The 23,344-nt window shown below is 44.9% G+C and overlaps 1 protein-coding gene across 1 annotated transcript in view; it reads left to right on the forward strand.

Annotated features, from left to right (window-relative positions):
- SLC17A5 (solute carrier family 17 member 5) overlaps positions 1 to 23,344 on the forward strand; it is a 79,953-nt gene that overhangs the window by 34,233 nt on the left and 22,376 nt on the right. Inside the window, exon 7 of the mRNA XM_083177202.1 lies at positions 14,678 to 14,836. Within this exon, the coding sequence (XP_083033328.1) occupies positions 14,678 to 14,836 (159 nt within the window). The remainder of the gene's footprint in view (positions 1 to 14,677; positions 14,837 to 23,344) is intronic.

The following is a 23,344-nucleotide window of genomic DNA, read 5'->3' on the forward strand; positions in this document are numbered from 1 at the left end:
GCACTCCAAAGTAGGTGAAGAAAACGTGTTTTATTCCATGCTGTGCAGTACAAACAAACAGCTGCTTAGCCCGACGGCCGTTTCAACTGTGCTCTGCCAGACCCCTGACGAAAACTGGCAGAGCCCAGTTGAAACCCCAGGTCCCCTTAAGGTCCATACACACTGGGCGTTTTTGCCCAGCGTGTATGGACAGCGATGATCACTATCATCGCTGGGGAAAAGCCGCTCAGTGCATACACACTGAGCGGCTTTCCCCCTGCCCGGTGCCATCAGCGGGGGAAGGACGGCTTTCCATACTGCATCGCTATGGAAAGCCGTTCACAAAGCCACTCATCTGCTGGTAATACCAGTAGATGAACGGCTTTCCCGGAGATGATGCCGGAGGGCGCAGCAGCGCTCACCGCTCTTATCGCCGGGCTGTACACACTGGGTGGCTTTCATGCTGAAATGTGAAAACTGAGCGGCTTTCACGTAAGTCGCCCAGTGTGTACCCTTTACACCTACCACGCCAGCTCACTGCTCTGTATCGCACAGCTTTCTCCTCTTCATTCTCCTCTTTCCGAGCTCACTATCTGCTGTCCTCACTCCCTTTGTTTATCTGCACCATACTGCTCATGTGCTGTTCTTAGGTGAGATTAATAAAATTGAGACGGCAATAAAATCCCCTAATCCTCACAGCATTCGTCCATTGGAATGTACCATCCAAGTCTTACCAGGACAGCTCTCTAATTTGTAGGCCAATTACAGTAGGAGCATTATTTTTACCAAGGTAAACAGGTGCAGGTGCTAGAGCAGTGGTAGCCAACTCCAGTCCTCGAAAGCTACCAACAGTTCACATTTTCCAGACAACCTAGCTGCTGCAAAGGTGCACTCATTGCTCACTGTCACATTTTAAAAGATCCACAGGTGGAGCTAATTACTTCACTAGTGATTCTGTGAGGAGATCTGGAAAACATTAACTGTTGGTAGCTCTCGAGGACTGGAGTTGGCTTCCCCAGTGCTAGAGGGTTGGTGCAATGATACACCGTAATCTTTATCAGTAAAACCTACTAAACTCTGGCCCTCCAGCTGTTGTGAAACTACATATCCCAGCATGCCTTGCCATTGATTTAGCATTCCCTACTAGCAAAACTGTTGCAAACCATGATAGGACTTGTAGTTTCATAACAGCTGGGGGGCCATTGTTTGGGCATGCCTGATCTAAAGGCCCCCATACACTAGTAAGATTTATCTGACCTGTAAATTGCATCTAATTTCCCTTGAACTTCCCCAGCAGCTTCCCAGGAGGCCTACATACAATTTGACACTTGATGTGCCATTTTAAACATCCAATTTGTGTCGGATAAATCGCATGTGATTTATCTGACGCAGTGTCATGTGATTTACAATGCCACACAGCCTAGCGGCCCTGAGCCATCAGTGGGGTCCCTGATCCTAGGCTGTCCCTCATCCCCTGTTTTTTAACACAGGATTTTCTGGTAATCTGTCAAAAATACATTGTGCTGGTAACACATATACTGCAATACGCAGTGAATCAGTAAGTGAATGAGGGTGTCAGGGATAGCAGGTGGGATGCTCTAACATCTGCTGCACCTCTCCGCTGGCCACCGCATTCTTACTAATCGCATATGTACTAACAGTTAGTAACGCAAAGGACAGCTCTTGCGATAAGAACTGTCCTTTGCTATGCAGCACTGTCCCTGAACTTCCAGGTCTGAGACTCGGGAGTCACTCATGCGCATGCTGAGAGGCATCCGTGAAGGACCCATCACACAGCACTGCGTAGAGAAGCCAATAGACTTCTCGCCGCAACTGGCATTTCCCGCTGCAGTGGTGCCCCGATGGAGCGGCTTTAGAGCATATGAAAATGTGGTAAAAACCCTGATAAAGGAGTTTCTACAGCATTTTCAGTTTAGAGCATCCTGCCCACAGAGAAAAAAAGAGTGACTGGGAGAAAAAGTGGAGCCAAAGGGGAGTGTAAGGGAGCCAAAGGGGAGACCGAAAAGAGATAGTGGGTGTCAGGGAGAGACAGTGCCAGGTAGAGACTATCAGAGAGAGAGAAAGAAAAAAATGTGGAGAGGAGAGATAGAGGAGAAAGAAAGGGCAGAGAAAGCAGGGCAATAGAGAAAAGTTCCATACACATGGAGCGATTTTGTCTGTGCGATTTTTACTTAATATTGCTCAGCGACCAAATCGCAGCGACAAACGAGACACGCTGAATGGGAAAGCCACGTGTCGCACAGCTGGTCGCTGGAGCACACTCTTAGTGACCGTTGCCCTGTACACACTGAGCAACCATATCTTCTGCGATATGGGCTTAAATCACCCCATGTGTACGGGGCTAAAGAGAGGAAAGGGATGGGGGAGAGAGAGGGAGGGTAAAGATAGAGAGCGGAGATAGGATGGGGGGGTGGGGCTGAGGAGGGGGAAGGACAGTGGAGCAGGGAGATGAGGTGGAAGAAAGGAGTGGTGGGATAGGGGAGGAAGGGAAAGGGGGACTCGGGACGGGAAGAACTGAGAGGGGGTAGAAGAGAAAGAGGGGGAGAAGGGAGAGGAGATAGAGTAGGGGTTTGAAAGGGTTGTGACAGGCAGACAGGTACTGTGTATGTGTCCTCCTCAATACAAATGAATTACCTGTATACATCTGACAGTGCTGGATCATTTGCTCTCTCTCCTCCTGGCGCTGGGTCCCCTCCTCACCAGCGCCATGTGCCGTTTTCCCTCCACCCGACGCTGGGTGCCTTGTTAGATCCTCCGCACCCCGGGTTCCCCGCCCACGGGTGCCTTGTTTCTTCCTCCCATCAGGTTCCCCGCCTATGGGCACCGCCAGGTGACTCGTCTCCTCCTCCACACCGTGTCTCCAATTGGCCATCTCAGGTCCCCCTGGCGCAGGCTCTGGGACTACCTCTGCTTCTCCCTTTTGGAAGCATCTCACAACTTCTGGCCTGCACACTACCCCTGCAGACTCAGAGCCAGAAAGGGAGCACGGGACAGTGATATAGGGTGCAGGGGACTGCCTGCTGGGACCTCGGGCCCCGCCAGCCGCTGGGCCCCATAGCAGCTTACTTATTATATTTAATACTTACTGTATATATGCACCTTAATACTTACTGTATATATGCACCATATAGAGACTCAAGGAGAACTACAAGCACCAGCATGCACATGGATGTGCCATAAGTGTGTACTACAGTTGTCCTTCAGTTATAAAAGCTGGGCCCCCTTCAAAATAAAGCTGGTGTTCCCTCCGTTTACTAATGTAATAATGCTCTTACTGTATTTGAATAAAAAGAAGTACTCCATCACCTCCGGGCTGAATTCCAGCAGCGTGCGGTGTCTTCGCGCCTCTCTGTGGACTCCCGTGTGTTAAATTCTTCTAACACTGGAGTCTACAGAGAGCCACGCAGGCAATCTGGTGCCGTACACTGCCGGAGCTCAGCCCAGAGGCGACTGAGCACTTCTTCTTTTACCGCTCAGTGCTGTCACTACATATGTGACAGCCTGACAGGACAATCCGGCGGCTTCTCTCCGGCAGCCGTTTCTGGTAACATACAAGTACTGCGGGGGGTGGGAGGAGGGTCCAAACATATAGATGTATTGGATCTGATACATCATGGGTGCAAAAGCACCCACGATATGCCCATGATGGGTCAGATTCCGATACATCTTTTATGTTCTGCAGGTCCGACACCCTGATCCGATCTGATGCGCACGGGACCGCGCATCAGATCAGATCTGATGTCAAACACATGCGATTTTTGGCCGATTTCACCCGATTTATCGGCCAAAAGGGCTGAAATCGGCTGAAAATCGCATAGTGTATGGGGGCCTTAAGCCCTTCTGATTGACCCCTTCTAGCTGCACTCTAGTAATATAAGGTGTCCCTGTAAAGAATAGGCAGTCTATATACTTTACTTTTATATTCCTATTTGGACAAAGGTGAGAGAGAAGATTCCCATTTGCTATTTAAAGAGGAAATAAACAGATGTTAGCGCTGTAGCATTAAATGTATTGTTAGAAAATATACATATAGTGCAATTTCACAAATATATAGCGCTCTTGGGGTAACCACATTACTACAGATAAAGTAAATAGAAATACCTTTGTATTATATACAAAAAAAAATTCAGTCACCATACACTGGGCGGGATGTTATAACATCCGCGGCCCCCCTTCGCCGGACATCGCATTTTTAATAACGGCATATGCTATAACATATGCCGTTATTCATGCAAGGGACAGCTCTTGCGGTAAGAGCTGTCCCTTGCGATGCGGTGCCGGCGCTGGACTTCCGGGTCTGTGACCCGGGAGTCCATCTGCGCATGCGCAGACCCCGGCGCCGGCCGCAGGGCACGCTGGGAGGGATCCGTGACGGATCCCTCAAACAGCGCTGCGGTAAGAAGCCCATAGGCTTCTGCAGGGATTCGCCAGCTTTAGCTGGCGATTCCCTCCGCAGCGCTGACACTGCGGAGGCGCCATATAGCATATAGAAATGCGGTAGAAACCCCGAAAACGGGGTTTTTACCGCATTTCTGCTATATAGCATCCCGCCTAAGGTTCAAATAGCTGGTGATTCGCCCAAGCAGGTGGCGATCAGCTTTAAAGGGATAAGCAGTCCATCATATTCCTTTTTTATAAATATAATTTCAGTACAATATTCAATCCTGGGCGAATTCCCAGGATAAGTATTCAATCAGGGGCAGAGTACAGAAGGAAAAAATGGGGGGGGGGGGGGGGAATTACCAACAATAATTCCATTGTTATAAACAAATAAGCAACAATTAAATACAAAAAAAGATTAATTATCTCCATATTTTATATATCAAGACCATGTTGAAATAAAAAAAAAGGTTAGACGCTAAAAAGTGGTCCCACCTGTTTTCATCTGTTTTTTAAAATATCTAAATGTATTTCTCATGTTGAAATGTATATGAAACTATTTTATCACTTATATTTAACCCCTGCTAGACTACACAAGTTCTAGCCAACACAGCCTTGGTTTTGTTGGTGCGGCTGTGAATTAGTGGGTGACGGTATCCACATTTGTTAAGATAAGTTGTTTGGCAGTGAGTTAGATGTTCTAATTTCCAAGGCAACGGTGGGGAAATCCACTTCTTCTGACCACAGCCACGCAAACCAGACGTCCCTTTACGGGACCGTCGCAGCAGTCCTTTCGGCCTTCCAAGCCTTAACAGAGGTTGAGAGGGGCTTCCTCTGCGGCCAGAGGCGGCAGAGGGAAATTCAGAAGAGCTCCAGCTACACAGGAGCGTGCCTCCTGTTCAGCTTCTTCAAAGCCTTCAGCCTGACTCGCGGTCCCCCATGCGAGACAGCCTCGAGGTGGGGGGTTGGTTGGCATATTTCAGCCAAATATAAGAATGCCTCTCACTTGGATTCATGGGTGAGGGATCTTATTTCCAACAGCTACAGGCTGGAGTTTGCCGGTCCGCCCCCTCACAGGTTCTTCCGATCAAGATTATCAGCAGCTGCGGAGGATCAGGTAATACTGAGACAAGTGGTACACAAGCTGGTAAAATCTATGGTCATAGTCCCAGTCCCAGTGGCGGAACAAGGAAGGGGTTATTACTCCAACCTGTTCGTAGTACCGAAACCGTACGGTTCGGTACGCCCCATACTGAACTTAAAGACATTGAACCCTTTTCTAAAGGTGTAAAAGTTCAGAATGGAGTCTTTGAGAGCAGTGATAGCCAGTTTGGAAGTGGGAGAATTTCTGGTGTCCTTGAACGTGAAGGATGCCTATCTCCACATTCCTATTTGGGGCCCACACCAGGAGTTTCCGAGATTTGCTCTGAAAGACGAACATTTCCAATTCAGAGCCCTGCCGGTCGGCCTATCAACGGCCCCGCGCATATTTACCAAAGTAATGGTGGAAATGATGCTGCTGCTCAGAAGGATGGGGGTAAACATCATGCCCTACCTGGACGACCTGCTGATCAAGTGGAAAAGTGCTTCTCCACAAGGAAGGAGAGGGGAAGGTGGCGCTGTGACCTGGGCTGCTTCACTAGCAGCTGCTGTAGGTGTCGGGTTAGTTGGACCCGAACTGTGCAATACAAAAAAAGAGAAGGGATGAGCAGCGCTGGCTATGTGGGTGTATGTAATGATAATTGGACTGATTGTACAAGTTAAAAAACAGTAGGTTTAATATGACCAATAAAATTGATGTAAACAGGTATACATTAAGACTGGTTTGGGGGATTTAAAATGCAGTGTGTGGACTGTCCATTCCTATTATGCCTGGAGTTAGGACCATAAAGTGCAAATGCAAGTGCAAAGATTTTGGGGTTACCGTCCACCTGTAGATCGGATGCTGGGGTGTGTGGTTTGTATCTCCCTGGGACTCAAGGCCCGAGTTGGAATTAGGGCCGAGTCACCTTCCAGAGTGAGGGAGTCACCCAGAGCTGGATTGTCCAATTGACATGGATGGAGTCCTTCCAGGTGGTGGGCAAATCGCCAAAGTGCAGCAAATGATGGTCCACAAGGGAAAAAGGGGTCCAAGGCTGGTCTGGAGTAGTCCAATAAAACTGGCTGTAGGCAGACACCTGACGCGTTTCGCTGTCTCAGCGGCTTTATCAAAGGTGATGTGGTATTGTATCTGAAGGGTTTATATACCAGACTGAACAGGAAGTGAGTTGGTCACATGATACACAATCTAGCACATAATCAGTCCAATTTGTTCATAAAATATAATTAAAGTATGCAGAGGAGGCAGAAGATAACAAGAATAGTATATTTGTATTAGTTAAAAAACGTTTTTTCCATATAATTACAGATAAAAGAAACAATCAGGAGAAAGGGTTCATTGGTGAACTGTGGTCACATGTTGCGGGGTATTGCATTAAGGAGATGAGGTTTCATTGGTTAGGGGTTGATACTAGTTGACTGTAATGATCCCGTATTGGTCTGGGATGTGAGTGAGGAAATGGGGCATTGATGCAGAAAGCACTGAGGGCGGAAGTACTATATCTGTGCTTCCTCTTTCTAGTCAGCAAGTGTGACACTCGTATAATGAAGGTGGGCGGGTAGGGAGTCGTTAGCGTCCGGTCCTATAGTGCAGAGGCTGTGGATACTTAATACTGCCGGACGTACGTCTCTGTGTTACAGATACACTGACGTAAGAGAGTGGGCGTGTCTGTGGCGTCCGATCACGTGATCGGGACTGAAGGAGTGATCATCCCTCTGTACTGCGGTCACGTGGTCGGTGACGCTGCTCAGCGGTTGCCATAGCATTTTAAAACAGTGGGCAGGGGGAACGTGCGGCTCCGTGTTGGTAATACAGTGATGTGGAAGATGGGCGTCTCTCTGACTTCAGGTCACGTGGTCGGAACAAAGGGAGTAATCTTCCCTTTGGTTACGTTACTAGATGGTTGCCAAGGTAATTGCAGATACAAAATGTAGAATAGGCAGGTAGGAGAGTATATGGCAATCAAAGGAACATATTAGCGTTATCAGAAGATAGGCAAATATTTATAACAGTTAAATAAAGGTTTACTGTAGAAGTTCACATTTAGTGATTGAGGTTGTATTAGCACTAAGATATTATGGTCATTCATAGTTATATAGTTGTGGGTCAAAATGTGTAAACCAGGTAAATACTAATGAAGGTATAAATGAAATAAAGGTGTATATATAATGATATTAATAAAATCTAAGAAAAAAATATATATAAAAAAATATATATATATATATAAAAATATGAAGATATGAAGTAGAGGGAGGAATGGACATGGAAAAATTATTAGGATGAATTGAAAAAAGATGGAAAAATAAAAAAATAAATAAGGTCACAATATAGATATATATAATGAGTAGCTTACAATTGGAAACAGTTTCATTATTGGTCGGCTGGATGTATGTATACATTACTATTTCTATTGATCAGAGTTTCTCTTCCGAGCAGACATGGTTATGCAGGGTTCGTTCAAACATTAATGGAAGATACGATAGTTATCAAATAAAGAGATAAATAGATCTAAATTTATTAGGGAAGTCAAAAATGTAAAGAGCAGGGCTGGGGCCAAAAGGCCGGTGAGCGGTGGTTCTGGACAGAAACAATAAAGATACTGTGTTGCCTCCTAGATCAGGACATTAAGCTCAACCGCCTCATTTAGGCCCTCTGGATGTATTGATCCAAACTGGTGCATCCAGTATACTTCCTGGCGACATAGACTCCTGTATCTATCGCCCCCTCTGGAGGTTACATCTATATATTCTATGCCTAGAATTTTTAGACTTTTGGGGTCTTTATTGTGGTGGATAGAAAAGTGTTTGGAAACACTGTGGGTTAATATACCATTAATGATGTTACGTCTATGTTCTAGGAACCTTATTTTCAATTTCCGTGTTGTTCTGCCTACATAAAAGATTTTGCAGCTGCAGGTCAGAATATAGATAGTATATTTCGTGTCGCAATTAATGAAGTGTTTAATAGTATATATATTCTTTGTAGTTGGGATCATATATGTTTTTGTTTTATGGATAAATGAGCAAGTTATACATCTGTTTCCGTTGCAACTGAAACATCCTTTGGGTTTCTGAGGTAGCCACGTATTGCTGGCATTTGTAGTTGATTCTTCTTCTCTCAAAAGACTTGGAGCCAGCAAATGTTTCAGAGAATTGCTTTTTTTGAAGATGAAAATAGGTTCGTTAGGAAGACATTTGGCCAGAAAAGGGTCCTGCTTAAGAATTGGAAAATTCTTCTTTATGATCTTTTTAATCTCCATGCTAGAGTTATTAAAGGTAGAGATATATGCAATGTCTTTGTTAGGCGTTTCTTTCACTTTGTCGGTGTAGGTCAGAAGGTTTTTTCTCTCAACGCTGAGTACTTCATTAAGGGCTTTTGTTACTAGGTGTTGTGGATACCCTCTTTGGAGGAAAGCAGATGACATGTCCTGGGCTTGTATAATAAAATCGTCTGTGTTAGAACAGTTCCGCCTTAACCTAGTAAATTGACTCTTTGGAATAGAGCGTTTCCACGGAAAGTAGTGCTGACTTTTAAAATGAAGATAGGCATTTTTTCCCACTTCTTTTGTGTAGTTTTTAGTGATGATTTTATTGTCGACTATCTCCAGTGAGATGTCTAGAAAAGTGGTTCTAAGTGCGTGAAGGTGATGTGTAAAAATTAAATTGAACTGATTGTGGTTCAAGTGGTCAACAAAAGATTGTGCTGAAGGTGCATCCCCGTCCCAAATAATAAAAAGATCGTCAATGTACCGACCATAGAGGATCAGGTTCGCGCCAAAGCCACTCCCCCAAATTAGTTGTTCCTCCACCTCGCCCATGTAAAGGTTAGCGTAGCTTGGCGCAAACCTGGTCCCCATGGCGGTACCCATGACTTGTAGATAGTAGGTGTCTAAAAAAAGGAAATAGTTGTGTTCCAAAATAAAAAGAATAGAGTCCCGAATAAAGTGTTGGTGTTCCACCCTCAGGTCATTGTCTTTTGCCAATCTGTCTGCAATTACCTGGATACCTGTGTGATGTGGAATATTTGAGTAAAGGCTCTGGATGTCCAGAGTAAGAAACTGATATGAATTTTTCCATGTGAAATCTGTGATCAAATTTAAGAAAGAGGTAGTATCTTTGATATATGACCTGAGGGTGGGCACTCGTGGTTGTAAAAAACTATCGACATAAAAAGAAAGGTTAGAAGTGAGTGAATTAATTCCCGAAATAATAGGTCTCCCAGGGGGTGAGGTGAGGGATTTGTGTACCTTGGGTAAATGATAATAAATAGGCACCACTGGGTGTTCGGTGAAAAGAAAACGAAATTCATCATTTGAAATAATGCCTTCATCTTTCGCATGCTCTAAGAGAATACGAAGTTCCATGAGATAGGTGTTGGTCGGATTATTAGCCAGCTTTCTGTAGAACGTGACATCGTTGAGTTGTCTAAAGGCCTCGGACACGTAGTCTTCTCTATTTTGAATGACGAGTCCTCCGCCTTTGTCGGCCTCCTTAATTACAATTGTTGTGTCAGATGTGAGCTTTTTTATAGCTTGTCTTTCGAGTTTGGATAAATTTGATTTATTTTGGATTTGGTGTTTTTTTGAATAAGATTTCATGCATAGTGATCGGAAGTCTGAGAGTGTTGTTTTATAAAAAGTTTCAATGGAGGGGCCTTTATGTTTAATGGGAAAAAAATCTGATTTTAGTTTGAATCGCCCTCTGGTGATGTCAAAAATCTTTTCAGTTGTTGGTTCTGTTTCGGCTGGGAAATTCATTTGTTGCAATTCCTCTAATATTTTTAGGGTTGGTAGATCATCGGAATCTAAAATGATGGGCTGTCCCTGTTCAGGTTGGTTCTGAAGATTCTTGTTCGCAAAAAAGCGGTTGCGGCAGAGGCTCCGTATATATCTATTAAGTTCTACGAAAAGAGAAAAAATATTGGTAGAAGAGGTGGGGGCAAATTTAAGGCCGCGGCTTAACAAGGAAATTTCAGGTTTTGAGAGTACTTTGTTAGACAAGTTGATGATATTTATTACTTCTTTCTTATTTTGTCTATTTACTTGTTTCTTGAATGCCACTCTTCTTCCTCCTCTACATCCTCTATGCTGTATCTTCTTTTTTTGGGGGGGTCTGATAGTCTCTCTGGTCGTGAGATCCTCCTTTGGCTCTGGTCTAAAAAAACAGTCGGTTCATTAGGTCTTGCTACATCTGAGTATAGTCTCTCCTTTCTTTTGGGTCTGGCTCCAAGTCTGTTGGGAGTCTCAGCTGCATACGGTGTTGGTTCTATTCTTTGGCTATATGGAGGTGTTGAATGGTCGGGTCTTGATGGATAATTGTTTCTCCTTGAAGGTTGTGGATCTGGATAGACATTTTGTTGGAATCTATCTCGATACTGTCTGGGGCGTTCCTCGTTTCCTCTTCTGTCATGTTCATTTCTATTATATTCCCTTGTATTGGCTTGGTAGGTATTTCTTCTTTTGTTCAAATTATTTCTATTAAGAAGTTTGTATGTACGTTCCTCTCCTCTCCTATAGTCCTCTAGATCCCTCTTAAATTTTGAACACTTGTTATTTAAGAGTTGTTGTTCGAATTTTTCAACTTTTTCAGTGACTATTTTGTCCCTTTCCTTAAATTCTCTACCGTTACTGTGTGGTTCCATTAAGATCTTTAGTTCCTCTATCTCTTTTGCTAGAGACTCAGCTTGTTCTTTTCTATATTTTATTACAACTTCCATTAGGGAAAAGGAACAACGATCTAGGATGCTGTTCCATTCCTCCTGGAAAATTGTCTCATCTTGAAAGATAGAGGGCTTAAAGAGTCTCAGCCCCCTAGGTACCATTTTTTTATCAACGTACTTCTGTAAGTTGGTGCTATCCAACCAATGTCTTAGTTCGGACTTCAATAAATCCTCCAATTTAAAAAAACTCTCTTTGAGTTCACAATTTGCTTTCTCAGTGGGATCCTCCGTGGAGGACTCCCACTGGGAAATATGATTCTGCCTCCTCTTCATCCTATCCTGGAAATGAGTGAAGCAACTAACCCTTTTCTAAAGGTGTAAAAGTTCAGAATGGAGTCTTTGAGAGCAGTGATAGCCAGTTTGGAAGTGGGAGAATTTCTGGTGTCCTTGAACGTGAAGGATGCCTATCTCCACATTCCTATTTGGGGCCCACACCAGGAGTTTCCGAGATTTGCTCTGAAAGACGAACATTTCCAATTCAGAGCCCTGCCGGTCGGCCTATCAACGGCCCCGCGCATATTTACCAAAGTAATGGTGGAAATGATGCTGCTGCTCAGAAGGATGGGGGTAAACATCATGCCCTACCTGGACGACCTGCTGATCAAGGCAGGATCAGACCAGGTGCTCCTGCAAGATATTGTTACGACCAAACAAGTCCTGACGTCACACGGATGGATTATCAATTTACAGAAATCTTCCATGACACAGACAAGGTGGCTTCTCTTTCTGGGACTGATACTGGACACAGAAAACCAAAAGGTGTTTCTTCCCCAGGAGAAGGTGGGGGATATTCGGACTCTGGTCCTGGAGGTCCTAGCCAGGACTCTGGTGTCTGTTCACCAATGCATTAAGTTGCTGGGAAAAATGGTAGCCACGTTCGAAGCACTCCAATTCAGGAGGTTTCACAACAGACCTTTCCAGCTAGAACTGCTGAAGAAATGGTGAGACTCACACCTTCTCATGCACAAGAGGATATTCTTGTCACGTCAAGCTCGGCAATCACTTCTTTGGTGGACCCATGCTCCAAACCTGTTGGCAGGAAGGATATTCGGGATACAGGACTGGATACTCCTGACAATAGATGCCAGTCTGTTGGGATGGGGAGCGGTTACCCTAGGCAGGTCCTTTCAGGGCAGATGGACCTGGTGGGAGTCGATGCTGCACATCAATGTCTTGGAATTGAGGGCAGTATATTATGCAATCCTGCAAGCTCAAACCCTACTACGTCACAAGGCTGTTCAAATGCAGTCCGACTATGCCACGACGGTGGCATACGTCAGCCGCCAGGGAGGAACGAAGAGCAACTCATGTATGAGGGAGGCCGCAAAAAGTCTCCACGACCTCCATCCAGGGGAATGGAGCCTCATTCCTTCTGATGAAACTGTTGCTATAATTGACGGAGAAATGCGTTAAGGGTTGGGGATTGCTGAACCCCTTTATGCTACGCATTCCAATCGGATTGTCAACCACCCGCCATTGAGCCTTCTGCAGAGAATTTCTCCTCTGGTCTGACTGACTTAGCGGTAATTACTAGGCGGCTTTTGCTCTGCTCGGAGCTCCAAATTACCACCTGTAACTCCGTTCAGTATTGTACGTCCAGCTCCCCGCTAAAGCTATCAGCAGCTGTCTGTCATCGGACAACATCGCTGAGTGGGTGCAGCTAGAGTCGACAGGACACTTATGCCTACAGCATTGCTGGATTACAATCATCGATTTTTTACAAGTTTTTACAAGTTTTGACGCCCTGGCCAAAGAGGATACCCAGCAGCTGTCTGTCATCAGACAACAGCGCTGAGTGGGTGCAGCTAGAGTCGACAGGACACTTATGCCTACAGCATTGCTGGATTACAATCATCGATTTTTTACAAGTTTTTACAAGTTTTGACGCCCTGGCCAAAGAGGATACCCAGTTTGGGTGGCCGGTACTGCAGCAGTCTCCGCACTTTCCCGCCCCTTCTGGAAGCTTTGGGACTTCCCCAAGGTCTTAAGACGTTTCCCAGTATCCCATAAAAATGATAGTGAAAATAGGAATTTAATACCTACCGGTAATTCCTTTTCACAAAGTCTTTATGGGATACTGGGCGCCCGCCTCAGTGCGGGGTCTTACTGCAGTTGATTACTCTGTTGAGTAGTCCATACTGTTCGACTACGGTGGCCTTTTGGTTGTTTGATTGTTGTATGAACGGTGTGCTGCTATAAATCTCACCACTTGTTTACACATATGTTGGTTAACATATTGATATCTACATATCCTTCTCTCATATGTTTCATCCTTCTTCTGGCAAAGTTTTTCCTTAACTGGTTCCTGGGTGGGGATTCAGAGGGGAGGAGCCAGTACACCCAGTTTCAAAGTTTTATATGTGCCTGTCTCCTGCGCATACCCTCTAATAAGACATTGTGAAAAGGAATTACCGGTAGGACACATCTCCTGAAGTTGACACAAAAGGAGGGTATGCACAGGAGTATGTGTTTAAAAAATAACAAATGCATTTAAAATCCTGCCCAATACAGATCCCATACCAAACAAAAGCAATGATGGTAAACAATAGAAGCCTAACATATGACTGTATGGTTAAGAGAATGCTACAAATGTAAAGCCTAATTCTGTACATTTTAAGTGCAATTAGCAAACTAGAAAATAATATCATCTTCTACCAAGATAAGATAAAATGACCTTTTCCTCCTTTTGGTTACCAGCACTGCATGTGTCCAGTCAGTAGATTTACAGTGTCTAAGTTGACAGCCAAAAAGTCAACAACTATTGGTCGACAAATGTTGACATGAGTTTTTTATGATTTTTTTTTTTGGGGGGGGGGGGGGGGGGACGGGACAGACTACTTCATACTTTACCATCCACAAGGATATAGAGTTAAGGTACCCATACACTTATCCGATTTGGACTGATTTTGCCCGATCCCAAAGGATTGGGCCGAGAAATTGTCCCAAATTGGATGGCAGTGGGGAGTGCCCCGCCGCAGCGTTGCACCCACACCCTCCGGGCACTCGGCGCAGCACGGACCCTGACAATGCCTAGGTTCATTACAATTTTATTCTCCTGCCCCCTCAGCTCCCCGGGAATTTACATGCATGCGATTTATCCTATGTAAATAATGGCACATCAAGTGCCAAATCATTAGTGTGCTCTCCCGGGGGAGCTCAAAGGAAATTAGGTCTGACTTGTCCTTCGGCCTTTAGATTATAATAGTGTGCTGAAGCATGGTGAGCAGACATGGTGTCCTTGTCGACATAGACGCCAGAAACCCATGAAAAACTCATGTTGACCTTTTTGACCTTTTGACTTGACCAAGACACTGTACATCTAATAAACTATAACGCATCAGCTGCTGATGAGGCAAAGGCATGCACCATTTAGGGGATAATTTCATGTTTGTATGTTCATTTATTAAGCAATAGCTGCAATATAGAAGAAGGAAACAAAAATTAATGTAATTTTCTTGCCTCCACATTTTTGTCTTCTAGCTGTCTAAGGAGAAGTCTGTGCCTGTTTGTGCTATGCTGAAGTCAATGCCACTGTGGGCTATAGTTGTAGCTCATTTCTCTTATAACTGGACCTTTTACACTCTGCTGACTTTATTACCTACATACATGAAGGAGATCTTGCGATTTAATGCACAAGAGGTAAGTCGGGGACCGTATATTTCAGTAGAAAACAATGCAGATTGTAGTATGTAGAACAGCTATGTTTTCTGAGAAAAGAATGATTATTCATTCACAGCTGTTCCCTACCGTTTCACATGTCAGGTGCGGTTCTGTGTTATTCATGTGCTGGAAGTTCCAGTTAGAGTTCAAATGTTTTTAGGACAAATATGCTTATGAGGTTCCCATCACAAGGTGTTTAGCTATCAGATGTCTCTGCAGACAGCAGGATCATGCTTCGTATCAGCCCTGCCCCTCTCGCTATCACTGATGTTCCCGTCACATATTCTGCAGGATTGGCACAATGTCAAATACCAAATATGTACCTTGTATATAGGGATGCCAATCCCAGGATTTAGGGCATGCGCATTTGATTCCCTTCTCCCATGTAGCGCTGAGCGGGTTGGGAAGGAGGCAGGTACCTTGGAGTCCGGACAGACGGGGCGGCGTGAGAAACAGTGTGTGGCTGCGCGGCGTGTCCTCTAACATCACTGGTGAAAGCTATCACAGGCATCCACCGGAACAAGACAGCCACTGCTTATCGAGGATTTGCTTCATCTGCCCCAGGTAGGAGAAGCATAAGCAGCAAAATGGGGCTGCTGCTTTGCGAAAACACACAAGTTTCTCTGAACCTATGTGTTTTCAGCCAAAGCAGGCCCTTTTTATTGGACTATTCAATAGTATATCCCTATGAAGCTGTTGCACTAACAGTGGCTATGATGGGGTTATCCATCCGCCACCCTGGCACTGAAAGATGGCACCTGGTTGTCAGGAGACCACCACCCCTGGCCCCACTGCCACAGTGTACCCACACATAATTCCCGTCATGTATGTTTCTGTATTGTACTTATTATTTTGCAGGGGCAAAGAGAAGCTACAGCAATTTGTATTGGTTGGGGGGGGAGGGGGGGTTACTTGTTTTCCCTGTGCCTCTCCCAAGGCTTAACCACTTGAGTGGTATGCCCGGGCATACCACTAATTTAAAGATGTGCGCCAATGGTGCCTGCAGCTGTGCACCACTGGCGCGTCACCTGTCCAGGCACCCCCCACCTCCTCTGCCCTCCCATCCCGTCGCTCTGGCGATCGTACGTCTGAGCTGCCCTGCAGCAGCCCCTGCCGCCATTAGTTGCAGGGAGCAGGTGGCAGGTTTGGGGGGACTCTGGAGTGCTCAGGAGTTCAGGTGCCCAAGTCCTCCCGAGCCGCTACCAACATCTCCGAGCTTCCTGAAAAGGACTAGTAAATACAATTACACACACAAACAAACAATAAACAACTCAGCAGACTATCGTTATTAGTCCCCCTGTAACCGCAGCAGTAGCAGCACGAACTGTCAGCGGTACAGTGAAGGACAATCAGCATACGGCAGCCCGCATTGCGGCACTTGTGCCTCCAGATAGCTGTGAATCCGGACGATTACACCGGCAGTCTCCCTGTTAACCGCAGCGTGACCAGCGTTAGCGGTCGGCGGTACAGAGAGAGAGACGGCCAACGTCCAGCAGACTGCATCGCGGCACCTGTCCCTATCACAGGGAGTGCCTATCCCTATATAGGGAGTGATTGTAAAGTACGGCGATACCAGCAATCTCCCTGTAACCGCAGTGTCACCAGCACTAGCTGGCAGTGGTACAGAGAGAGACAGCCGGTGCACCGTAGCCCGCATTGCAGCACTTGTCTCTAGCACAGGGCGTGCCTATCCCTATACAGGGAGTGATTGTAAAGTACGGCAACCCTGCACTGTGATACCCAGCAGTCTCCCTGTAACCACAGTGTCACCAGCACTAGCTGGCAGTGGTGCAGAGAGAGACAGCCGATGTACAGTAGCCCGCATCGCAGCACCTGTCCCTAGTACAGGGAGTGACTGCAGACAGCGGGGTAGTTATATGACCACACTAACGCCTAACTACATAGACCGTATCTGTATCCAACTTACGAGTGACACATATTAGGCAGATTGCCAGATTGTATCGACATGGAACAAACAGATACTCAAATGTAGCAAATATCAATGCAAGGAAATACAATCCCACGCATATCTGTGTAGACAATATCTCTGCATGTATTGATATAGCCCAGCTCGCAATCCTTGTCAGTGCTCCTGTACCTTGATTAACTGAGTTATTAATCGAGGGCTTCAATAAGTGCCAATAATTGTCACCACAAGGTAGTGGTCATTATAGAAACGTACTGCTGAATTTATGATATAACACACACAAACCCCAATCTAATAAACACCCTCCTCCTCAACAATTGTTTTATGGAATAAGAAGGAGTGATATAATGGTGTCATACATATATTTTTGATTAAGGTAGTTGCTCTCTGAACCCGCACGTGCCTTTTAAATCACACTGTTTTCACTTGTGTACATGTTTTCTGTTGTATGTCATATTTCGCGCTCTTTTTAAATTATAACCGAAAAAAAGGTATATTTTATGACTCATTTTCTTATGAATGGTGCACGACCATATGACAAAATCTTCTCTTTATCAATAAAAACATAATATGTAATCCGGCTGCTGATCTTGATATAGAACTCATTGCCTACCCAGCGCTAATTGCCTAACATATTTAGTGCGTGACCCGGATGGGTGCATAATAAATAAAGGCAGAAGCGCAGGTATGGACATATACCAGTGGCGGCGATGAGACTGATAATATAGCTACAGGTCGAGTATCCCGTATCCGAATATCCGTTATCCGAATTATTCCGAAATACGGACATTCCAGAAAGTGAAAACAATTTTTTTTGCTAAAAACTCACTGGGGACATTTGTAACAGCATCACTGGGGACATGATATGTAACTGGCACTATATATGTGCAAGACAATGATTGCTTGGCATTCAAATTCAGTGCTGAGATAGTACACACATTTTGTTTCACGTTTTGAAACCTTGTTTTTTGAACAATTAAAATATATTTGTGTGTATTTTATGTGGTAATAAAATATATTTGTGTGTATATTATGTGTTTATACAGCATACATGCAAGATACTTCAAAATACATAATTGAAATATTAAAATTAAATATAATTAAAATATTCCAAAATACGGAATAATCCGTTATCCAAAATTCTCCTGGTCCCGAGCATTTTGGATAAGGGATACTCAACCTGTATTAACTATATTGCATACACAGCCACAACTGTAGCCGGATACATGAAATAGATGGTGGTACAGCATCAGTGTAGGTGAGAGATCAGTAACAACTGTATTTTCTGTTGTGCGAGTTGAGCAGCACATAAACAGATAAATAATCATCTATCCTCTTGCTGCCTTAGAGCGTAACATGTCTCTATTAAAGTGAACAATTTATATACAATACAAATCACTTTAATTATATGAGAAAGAGACCAGGAAAATTTGAAGTAGCTGAGGACAAGGAGGTATACATTTGAATAGAATACAGTTAATCACCCAACACATCAATTGGAGAATATTCATGATATACTGTATTCATTGCTTTTTCTTTAACCACTAATAAGTGTATTTGATTTATATAAACGCAGTATTAACCAATGAGTAATTTATGAGCAATTCTGTACAATATTCACACATGGGGCCTTATTCTGGTTCACTCCTTCTGGCAAATTACTTCTTCGATGGACAAAACCGTGTGCACTGCATGTGGGGCAGATGTAACCTGTGCAGAGAGAATTAGATTTGGGTGGGGTTTTACTTCAAAGTGAGATCTATATTGCAGTGTAAAAATAAAGCAGTCAGTATTTTCCCTGCACAGAAACAAAATAACTCACCCAAATCTAATTTGCCCATGGTTTTGTCCATCTAAGAAGGAATTTGCCAGGAGTGAACCAGAATAAGGCCCCATCATTTAATTTCAGCTGCAGACAAGTGAAATGTCTAATTATAAATAAAGCAATACATATACATTGTGTAACACAGAACTCATTACCATTGTACTAATAAATAGAAAGTAACTGTCTTATTATAAGTTCCCTGAAAACACATATAATATGCTGTGAGATAATTTGAAATACTCCAAAAAGAATATTCGTAAAAAGACAGACACCAGTGATCCTTTAAACATAAAGCTTTGTTTATTTGTATATAAAATAAAGATATTTCACATATCTGACCGTTTTTAATGGTCATAAAATTACAATATTTTATTGAATTTCAAACCTACACATTTAACTCTTTAATTTACTAGGGATGTGCACCGGCCACTTTTCGGGTTTTGGGTTCTGATTACCTTGAGGTTTTGGGTTCTAATGGGTTTTGGCAAAACACCTCCTAAGTGTTTTGTGTTTGGATTTTTTGGGTTTTGGGTTCTGATTTTTTCGTTAAAAAAGCATAAAAACTGCTAAAATTGCAGAATTTGGGTGGGTTTTTTTTTTTTGCTCCTACGCTATATTAACCTCAATAACATTCATTTACACTCATTTCCAGTCTCACAATATTGTTTTTAGGGCAAAAGGTTGCACCGAGGTAGCTGGATAACTATGCTAAGCCACACAAGTGTGCGGCACAAACACGTGGCTCATGTAAGAGTGGCACTGCAGCGGCAGACAGGATTGCAGTTTAAAAAAATAGGCCCAAAAAAGACCCCTATCTGGCTTGATCATGCACTGTTTACCATGTGCAGCCAAGGAGCGGTGGGCATTTTGTGCAGCACAGAGTTTGTCTGCAAGTGTGTAACTGTTTTGATCACTTTAACATCCAACAAGACCCCTATCTGGCTTGATTGTGTGATTATGATTAATTAATGTAATCTGTTCAATTTTGTGATTATTATTCATTTATTACCAGTCGTCTCTTAAATCATTGCCTAATGGGTGTAGGGGAGGGGGCTAATCAATTTTAAGGTGGCAGATGGAAAATGTAATGTAAACCATCAAGAGCATTGGTTGCAGCAGTGGCAGTAACTGATGGACCCGGCTGTGCAGATAAGGATGCTGACAGCTATTATGTCACAGGGAGAGCCAGCGAACTGTTGCTCCATGCAGCGCTGGAAAACTTCGCTGCCCGTGGTGATGCCATAGGGCATGCGGAGGAAGACGTAGCACCCAATAGGGGTCATGAAGGCAGTAAGCAAGGAAGAGGCTCTGTCCAGAGGGATCTGCCAAAACCCACACTTGGCATTCAGGGTGCTAAAGACAGTTGCACCTGGCATGTCAGCGATCACCTGCTCGATGGTGCAGAGTGTGTATCTGTTTTTGTCAGTTTAATATTTAATAAGACCCCTATCTGTCTTGATTGTGATTGATTATAAATTAATTTAATGATGTGATTGATTAATTTCATGATTATTAATTTGTGCCGCACTGATTTGTTCTGCGAGTGTGTATCTGTTTTGGTCAGTTTAATATTTAACAAGACCCATATCTGTCTTGATTGTGTTTATTATTTATAATTAATTAATTTCATCTGATTTTTAATTTTGTAATTATTAATTATTCATTTATTATTTATTACCATTCGTCTCGTCAATCATTGCCTAATGGGTGGAGGGGAGGGGGCTAATCAATGACTAGGTGGCAGCTGGAAGAGTTCTATCTGGCTGCGACTTCTGTAACTCTATTGATCGCTAGGGTGGATTCAGGTGATCTGGCTCGCTAGGCGGGTGTTCCCTTTGCTCACTGCTTCACATGCATCCCTCGTGAAGCTGCTCGCTCTGTCGAGGAGGATGTCCTTTGCCGGTAGAGAAGTACTGATCTTCGCTCAAGGTGTTAGAGTAGCTGCACTCCCCTGCTACAACCTCAAAACAAGTACCAAGACCCCTTTCTGGCTTGATTGTGCACTGTTTACACAGTGCAGCCGAGGAGCAGTGGGCGATTGGTGCAGCAATCAATTACTCTCATTAGTGGAATGCAATCAGTTGTATGCATTTAAAAGACAAGTCCCTCATACGAATGACACTCAGCAGTGGGCACCAAACCAGACAGGTAGATGAGGCAGTACTAGGCACCACACGGTTGATACTGCAGTACTAGGCACAAGACCGGTAGATAAGGCAGTACTAGGCACCAGTCGGTAGATACGGCAGTACTAGGCAGTGGGCACCAGACCAGACAGGTAGATGAAGCAGTACTAGTTGTGTGTGTATCTGTTTTGGTCAGTTTAATATTTAACAAGACCCCTATCTGGCTTGATTATGATTGATTGATTGATTATTAATTAATTTAATGATGTGATTGATTCATGGTCGAAACCCCGTTTAACAACTTGCCTGATCCTGATGTGCAGTTTGTCTCTGTGCTGAAAGATCCCAATCTCAAATGGCAGACTGAACAACCTGTGTATAGCCATATTTATAAAAGTGTGAATGGTCTTGTGTGGAACCCCACTACAGGATACCCCCTGTGCCCCTGGAGTGCCCCTGTGCCCTCAAAGAAGTTTAATTGCAGCCAATGCTGCTCAGAGGAAAACTGCAGGGATGTGAGGGGTTAAACAGCCCCAGCTCAGTCCACGTGCAGGGAGCCTGACACCCCCTGATTGACTGCCCAGGGAGCGCGAAAGGAGAGGTCAGAGGTGACCTGAAACTGTGCAGCATGACGGAGGAGGGTTTGCAGCAGCGTGAGAGAGGCTGACACGTGCTTAGAAAGAAAAGACACGCTGGGCACCCTAAAGATCCACAGAGAGGAGAGCAGCAGAGTGCGCAGTCTGGAAGCGTGCAGAAGTGAGACCCGCTAGAGAGGAGAGAGCCGGGCAGCGTTGCCGTGCAGGAGACCCGGCGGTGATTGACAGCGACATCTGAAGCTGCACAGTGGCCGGAGGAGAGCGGGTGCTGCTGCGAGGTCCCGAGCAATGTGACTGACAGGAGAGGAGAGCGGAGAGCGGTCGCACACTAATCACCCGCCCGGTAGGTCCGGCGGTGATGGACAGTGGCGCACACAGAGAGAGCCAGCAGCCAGCATCATGAGGGAGGCCCTGCAGAGTGCCAGCCGTGACACCAGGGAGACGCTACCGGCCGGAGTCGGCAACAGCAGCAGAGTACAAGGGTGCCCTACCCCCACTCAGCCTGTACCCATCCTGCCCCAGCCCTGACTCCCCCAGGGTACCGTGCTACAGGGACATGGTGTGGTCCCATTGCTGGCCTGCACCACGGATGGATCCCTAAATAAGACTTGCAAGGCACGTCCAGCGCCCAGAGGCCCCTAGTACCCCTACCTGCAGTATCGGGGATAGTACTGGAGAGACTCCCTTTGTTGAAGGCCCGCTATATGGGCGGAGTGTTTCTGAGGCCTGTTGCTATATGGAGGTTGCCCCAGGAAAATTCCTAGCATACATGGCCAATAAAGTTAATTATATTATATTGAGGGTCAGGGAGATCACATTCTCACCCAGGAAGATGGTGATCGTAACACAATTCTAAAAGAGGACAGAGAACAATCTCATGCACACGAGACCACTGTGCTTGATACAAGACAGACCAGAGTCCACCTAAAGGTGTCGGCTAGTACAGCATTCCTAAAAGTCTCAAGGCTCCAAAAAAAAGGCTGCAGTGGCAGACTCCCAAATTAATGCAGGGTGAGAGCTGCAACCAGCAGTGGGCGATTGGTGCAGCAATCAATTACTCTCATTAGTGGAATGCAAACAGTTGTATGCATTGAAAAGACAAGTCCCACATATGAATGACTCAGCAGTAGGAATAATGAATGGTGATGCAAGATGGAATTGTCCTTGGGACCTCCCACCCACCCTTATGTTGCGAAAATAGGACATGCACACTTTAACAAACCAAACATTTCAGCGACAGGGCCTACAAAACTGTGGCTAAAATGATTGGTTTGTTTGGGCCCCCACACCAAAAAAACAATTCATAATATCTCCCTGTATAAACTGGCTCTACAGCAACAAGATGTCATCGTCACTCATCATCCTCCTCATCCTCCTCCGATTCCTCGCCCCCTTCAGTGTGTAATTCCTCATTCTCAGAGATTATCAATTTGTCCCCGCTGGACTCCACAATCACAGGTCCCGTTATAATCTCTAGAGGCAATTCCTGGTCTTCATTGAATAATTGATAATTCATTTTTATAAACATAATTTTCTCAACATTTTTCGGAAGCAACCTCCTTCGCCGCTCACTGACCAGGTTCCCCGCTGCACTGAATACTCTTTCGGAGTACACACTGGAGGGGGGACAACTCAGGTAAAATAGAGCCAGGTTGTACAGGGGTTTCCAAACTGCCTTTTTTTCCTGCCAGTACAGGTAAGGACTGTCTGACATGTCAAAGTAATCATCCACCATTTTTTCAATGTTGACAGCATCCAATGCACCGACAGTAGACATGTCAGCAATCATTGGCAGGTCCTTGAGTCCGGACCAGATGTCCAAACTCCCTCCTGCCTGCCCTGCATCCCCGCCAGCGGGTTGTGTGGGAAATCGCAGATGTTTCCTCACAGGCACAGGTGGGGGAGAAAATGAAGGAGGAGCTGGGGCCGTGTCACAGTCCCCTTCAGATGACAATCTCCTGACCAGCAGGTCTTTGCACCTTTTGTAGACTTGTGTCCGCCGGAAACAGAGAC

This window comes from Crinia signifera, chromosome 3 (genome assembly GCF_055691185.1).
Source record: "Crinia signifera chromosome 3, ASM5569118v1, whole genome shotgun sequence".
Classification (NCBI taxonomy): domain Eukaryota; kingdom Metazoa; phylum Chordata; class Amphibia; order Anura; family Myobatrachidae; genus Crinia; species Crinia signifera.